Source organism: Ipomoea nil, unplaced genomic scaffold, assembly GCF_001879475.1.
Source record: "Ipomoea nil cultivar Tokyo-kokei standard unplaced genomic scaffold, Asagao_1.1 scaffold3169, whole genome shotgun sequence".
Taxonomy (NCBI): Eukaryota; Viridiplantae; Streptophyta; class Magnoliopsida; order Solanales; family Convolvulaceae; genus Ipomoea; species Ipomoea nil.
In genome coordinates, this window is record NW_017619597.1 from 2,052,558 (window position 1) to 2,058,690 (window position 6,133).

A 6,133-nucleotide genomic window follows, 5' to 3' on the forward strand; every position below is an offset into this window, starting at 1 on the left:
ATTACGTTGAGCTAAATCTGGCATTCTCTTTGTGTTGTCCTGCATCGATTTCATTTGAATATAAGAACAAAAAATAATTTCCAAATTTTCCTCTTTCTTTTACTCCCTCACTCAAAATTTGATGCTAATATTTTCCTTGGAACAAATGAAGATAACTTTGTCACATTAGAGTAAAAATTGACCCCAAATGTAGTACCACTCTATAAGAAGAGCGTTCAAGCATTCTGATTTATACATTGGTTTCAGTTAAATCAGACAGATAGCGCCATTGGAAATGAGTAAAAAGAATGACACACTGAGTATGAAGATTAGCAAATTTGATGGTTCAGTGAAGTCATAAAAGAGTATTCTGTTCCAAATTGCTGAATTTAGAGACACCAGCTTATACAACGAATCAATTCACAAATAGAAAGACAAGAATTGAAAGCTGAAATTTTGGTGCATTCTAACATAATTTATATATCCTAAATGGAAACACCCAAGCTGTGGCAGAAAAGCTGTACACTTAATAGTTGATTTTCCAATGCCAAAAAGCTCAGTGATGGCCCCTTCTAAAGGAATGGAAAAAGCTACCAATTGATTTATCCTTGTGTTTGTCTTCTCCATCATCTCCAACCTGATTTTAGGATATAAAAAGAGTTCAAGTCATTATTATATAAAAAGATAATAATTTTTTAAACTGCCCATACTAAACAAGCAACAAGGATCTTTTTGCATAAATGGCATACCCCCTTAGCAATTCGCAGCAAAATCTCCAAAATCTCTGAAAACTCAGGTCTTTGATCTGGGTCTTGTTGCCAACATTTTTCCAGAAGTTCAACAAGCTTAGGATGTGTATCCTTGGGGACTGTTGGCCGTAGCCCCTGATAAACCATGTCAATTCAATTAAATGTTATGAAATATGAGGTTGCTTTATTCTTTGACTAATGATGGAAGTTTGGCTTACCTGTTGCACAACACCAAGGGCTGCTTGTAAAGGTGTTAGGAAGGCATATGGAATCTGCCCAATTTGGATATATAACAGGAAGAAAAGGTCAGTGTGATAGGGCAACAGGAATGACTTTTCTGTAACAAAATGCAACAAGACTTACTTCTCCTGTAAGAAGTTCCCACACAACTATTCCAAAGCTGAAAACATCAGCTTTATGATCATATGGTTTGTGCTCAATTACCTTCGATTGGAGAAAAAAAAAAAACTTGGAGTCAACATAAAACAAATTGAATGTAGATATTTCATAAAAGTATCTGCAAGGCAGTTGTCAATCTTTGTGATGAATTTGCATACCTCAGGAGCCATCCAACGATATGTTCCAGTTTCTGCAGTCATGACTCCAGTTTGAGCCTGCACTCTAGCAACCCCAAAATCAGCCACCTTGACAACCTGATCAAGAGAGACATTGGTGCTAATCAAAAGAGATGAACTCCCAAAGCAACTAAGCTCAACAGAAAGTAAAGTGGGTGAGTAACCAAGTGTATCTGGCCAAGCCTAATTTCTTGTAAGGAACATATATACTTTGATGATTATCATATTGGAATAAGGAAAAATAGAGTTTAAATGATATTTACCATGCATAAACAAAATGGGATAATATCTTCATGAAGAAAAGGAACAGAATGCATGTACTAAGAGAAGTTTCTCCATTGTATTTTAGATAAAAGCAGTGACTTACTCCATGCTCATCCATCAAAAGATTGGCAGTCTTCAAATCCCGGTGAATAATTTTATTTTGGTGAAGATAGCTCATTCCTTTGGAAACATCGATTGCAACCTTGAGCAGAGTAGAAAGCTTAAAATTCCCCTTTTGCTTGTGCAAGAAGTTGTACACACTTCCTCTGGACATGAACTCTGTTTTTACAACATTGGAGCAGGAGCAAATAAATCAACAGGTTAAAGAACTAACACCAGCTTCTAAATGCTGTAAGAACAGTTGAAAAATATGGGAACTAAAACTATGCTTCGGCAACTCCTCCAATACCCATTTAGATGATACAACTAAAATCTATGTTTCACAAAAGCAGCATTGCATACATTTCACAGGTTACAAAAAGAATCTGCAGTTTGAAATGGTGTGGGACGATGCAAAAAATGAGGCAACTGACCAGATTCTGTTTTAGAATCAGCAATTCAGCATTACCAAAAATCAATAGCAGAAGCAATCCCCAGAAGTATGTGTAAATATGTAGTTTATAGTAACTTCAAAGCTCAAACAAATTACCAGTCACAATGCACAGATTTGGTTGCCGTGTACATGCACCTATAAATTGGACAACATTTTTGTGCCGGATTTTCCTAAAAACCAAAAAAAAAAAAAAAAAAAAAATAGTTAAAGTCAAAACAAGAAAACGTAGAAGAAACACCAAAAGAGGAACTGGAGAAAATACTGGATACTGAGAACATCAATTTAATTTAAACTACCATAACAAGTTATGTCAATCAACTATGACATATATATCATAATTTGCCAAGATTTTTAGGCTTGTTTGCCAATGAGTAGATGATAATCAAGCTTAGTAGCAGCAACATATTGACAGTCAGTAAAGACAGACCTCGAACAAGCCATTTAACGCACCTCATGATGAAGACTTCCTGAGAAAACTCTTTCAACATGTCCACATTCAAATGCTCTGGCTTAAGGACTTTAATGGCCACATCCTGACTACAATATGTGCCTTTATATCTGTACAGAAGACATAAAGTGACCCACTAAGAGTGTAAAAACAAATATATCAGGAGAATGAATTTTGGAACTTACAGATCTCCAAATGTACCAGATGCAACTTTGTTTTCAAATTTCAACAGGCTTGCATCAATTTCCCAGTCATCAGTTCCATCTGTAGGTATCTTTACACATTCGGAATTAGATTCTGACGCTGTTTGGTTCTGATCATCAGTAGGAGTTGGGATGAGTTGTGGCTGCTCCTACAAAATATTGCCAGAAGAGTTATTTAGTGGCTCTTGTCCAGGAAAGATTTCCCAACATAACCTAACAGAATAGAAAAATATAGACCGTATAAATAAACAAACGACCAAACACAACTCTTTCCCTAAAGAGAATCCCATGCCAAAATAATATTGGAATCTATTGAAATTGATCAGACCTTGTCGACTAATTAATCTAGAGGGAAGCCAACATAATGGGCATTACACTGAGTACTAAATAATTAAAACACATTATACTGAAGGCATATGGTTCAATGAAAATCAGCAGGACTCGCCAGCTTCATATCACGGGAATGAACAGATGTATGTGAAATCTGAATCACTACAGGAAGATATGAAATTCATTTACATTCTTTCAAATATCACAAGCAAGAATAGAAGCTACCTTAGTTTTCAAAATTTCCTTTTGTATCTCACCCCTGAGCATCTCAGTTTCCTGGAAATTCAAATGACTGATTCAGTATAAAGTAAACACAAACCAAAAATAAATGATGTTACTGTATGTTCAAAACCAATGTTGCACAAACTTTTCTAAATTTCATACCCCAAAGCTTTACATTATTTAGTCTATCTTACTCTCATGCAAATTAGAATAAATATGCCTGGACAAAATGAGGCCTAATATATTTCAGCACGTATAACATTTGCATCTGAATGCTTAGTATATATTTCTCCTGTCTAGCATCTATCTATCAAGAGTTCAAACTGTACCTCATAAGGCCATCCATCAACTACAAAGACATCTAGGGAGAAGCCATCAGTAGTAGAAAAGATATGGGCTTCTTCAATGTTGAGTCCAACCTCAGAAAGTATAGAAGTTAACTGCAAGACCGGTATGAAGACAAATTAAGCAATAAAATAAAAAGAATAAATTGAAAGAAACATGCAGTTGGAGTAATACCATGCCTAACATCAATTCATCAAAAACATTTAATCACATCAATCATTTTTAAGAATGTGAAAAGAAAAAAGAATATAGTTTTATGAAAATAGCAACTAGAGGAGGGTAAGAACACACCTGAGAGAGAAGCTTTGGCTTGTCCACAGTTGAAAAAGTGATCTCATGCATAGGCCTACGAAAATTAATTTTCAATATAAGGAGTATTTCAATTTATAGAGCCTATCAATCAGAATAAATGAAAGTAGAAAATTCAAAAAGATTTTCACTGAAAAAGTGACCCCAAAATAACTTTTAACTGGATAATTACTTTTCAATTTACATTTCTGGGCAATCAAAAGAGGAAAACAAAAATATTGCAGTAACAACAAGAGGGGGGATTAAGAATCTAAATGCTACTTGCAAAATATCAGTCAAGCATAACAGGCACTTAATGTTCTTTGCGTGGATCTTCCTTTAATTATAATCAAGGCAAGCTAAACCATGCACAAGCAATGTTACATTCACTTTCTAATTTATGAGGCTTTTTTAACTCTCATAATTTTGCCAACTTAAACTGTAGTAGAATTTACCTGAGAGTCCGTGAAGTTGAATTGATATCACTTTCAGGATCATTATGATGATCATTGTTGTCATGGAGTTCAAGGGCTTGAAGATTAGGTGATGAACCAAACGTTGGAGGGGGGTGCAAACTGTGATGTTAGAGCAAAGATAAAATGAGATGGAAACATAAATCAATTGTAGAGATAAGCAATATAATAAGCTGGAAGAGAAGGGTGGGGGAACTAAAACAACAAATTAAGACACAATTGAAAGCAGACAAAAAAATTACACAATAATACCAATACAAAATATTTACCTTTGGGCTTCATCTTTCATTGCGGGAATCACTTTAATGGAATCTGCCGAAGGTCCTTGGTGGATAGGATGAACCTAAAGTAGATTTAGAAGATAAATGAAAGTGAAGTAACTGATAAGGATGAAAAAAGAATCAACCAGTAAGAGAATTTTTTTAACTGAGTTCCTTACATCCAGATAGTGTCTTGGTTATAGTATCTTACTTCCATATCCCATCGAACATGATAACTAGATAAACATCATATTCAAAATCACAAATCACTGTATATCACCCTCTTTATTGTCTAAACGTTGTTCTCAATACAATTAAACAGTCACAGTGAACATAATAGACCATTGCACTATAGCAATAACTTATACAAGCCTGAGTAGGTACCTGCACAAGGCGGACTTCGAATGCGGGTCTATTTTCGGGGTCCTCAGCTAGATTCAGCAATCTTTTATGCATGAGCACATCTTCAGCTCTTTCAACATTCACATCCGATACATATCTGCATGCAACCAAAGTAAAACAACATAATCCGCCTAAATTCAATCCTAGAAGGGAAATCAGAAAAAATTTCCAAAGTCGTACACCCCTAGCCGAATGCCGATACTAATAGAACAGGTAGAAAAGCGAGTATACACGATTACACGTACAAGTTTGTCAACGCTTGTCTAGATACAAAATCTAGGGTTTATGAAGTCAAACCTTGCAGGTAGGCGGCTGAAATGAAGCCAGAGCTGGTCCTCGAAGCCGGGGAGGTTGACGTCGTCGAGATTCAAATCGCGGAGCCGGCTGAGCACTTCGGAGAAGACTTCGAAGCGTTGCCTCTGCTGCCAGATGTGCTTCGGCGACGACGGCTCCATCGCGCGGCTCCCGCAGCTCTCGTTGTCATCGATCGCCATTTTCGAAACTTCCTTCGCAACCAACAAATGTCACGCAAACCAAAAACCAAAAAAAAAAAAGAAATAACAACAAAACCAAAAAAGCCGCACGCAGCGCACTATCAGATTCAAGCACGAGGGGAATTGACGGAGGGATTTGGCCTTATAATTTAGAGATGGAGATTAGAAGATTTGATTTGATTTGATTTGATGGAGGAAGCGAGGAGAATACATGAGAGAGAGTTGACGGTGGTGGTTTGGATATCTCACGAAGATTCCATTATTTCTGAAGCTGTGCGGCTTTTGTGAAGTGCACAATAGCCAATAGGTGGCGTCAGGCGTGGTGTACAAAGGGAAAGAAACCTGGGCCCACACTTTTTTATTTTTTCTTTTATTTAATGACTCGTGACTTATCCGCTAGTGATCCCAGTGGGAACTTGGAAGTGTTTTGATGGATAACTATTGTCAGGTCACGGTAAATGATACAACCACCACTCCTTTTCGCCTCAACGTAATAGTCGTCTAGTTTCACACACACAAAAAAACTATCAAAATTGCCCCAAAAGTGT

General features: G+C 36.5%; 1 protein-coding gene across 3 annotated transcripts; it reads right to left on the bottom strand.

The window, feature by feature from the left end:
- Positions 1-296: 296 nt before the first annotated feature.
- On the bottom strand, positions 297-5,878 carry LOC109167651 (serine/threonine-protein kinase STY17-like). Of its 3 annotated transcripts, none has more exons than XM_019316720.1 (16): positions 5,389-5,878; positions 5,074-5,188; positions 4,699-4,772; positions 4,412-4,531; positions 3,960-4,014; positions 3,653-3,763; positions 3,327-3,377; positions 2,754-2,920; positions 2,571-2,678; positions 2,217-2,290; positions 1,671-1,846; positions 1,286-1,381; positions 1,092-1,172; positions 947-1,000; positions 729-863; positions 297-616 (listed from the first exon to the last, which is right to left on the bottom strand). In XM_019316720.1, exons 1-16 carry the CDS (start codon positions 5,583-5,585, stop codon positions 536-538), a joined length of 1,695 nt encoding a protein of 564 aa, XP_019172265.1. In that variant the 5' UTR covers positions 5,586-5,878; the 3' UTR covers positions 297-535. The 3 variants fall into 3 exon arrangements, with proteins under 3 accessions (XP_019172265.1, XP_019172267.1, XP_019172266.1); XM_019316722.1 differs by lacking the exon at positions 5,389-5,878 and adding an exon at positions 4,869-4,925 and having other exon boundaries at positions 5,074-5,165; XM_019316721.1 differs by lacking the exons at positions 297-616; positions 1,092-1,172 and having other exon boundaries at positions 786-863; positions 947-1,065.
- Between the last annotated feature and the right edge of the window lie 255 nt (positions 5,879-6,133).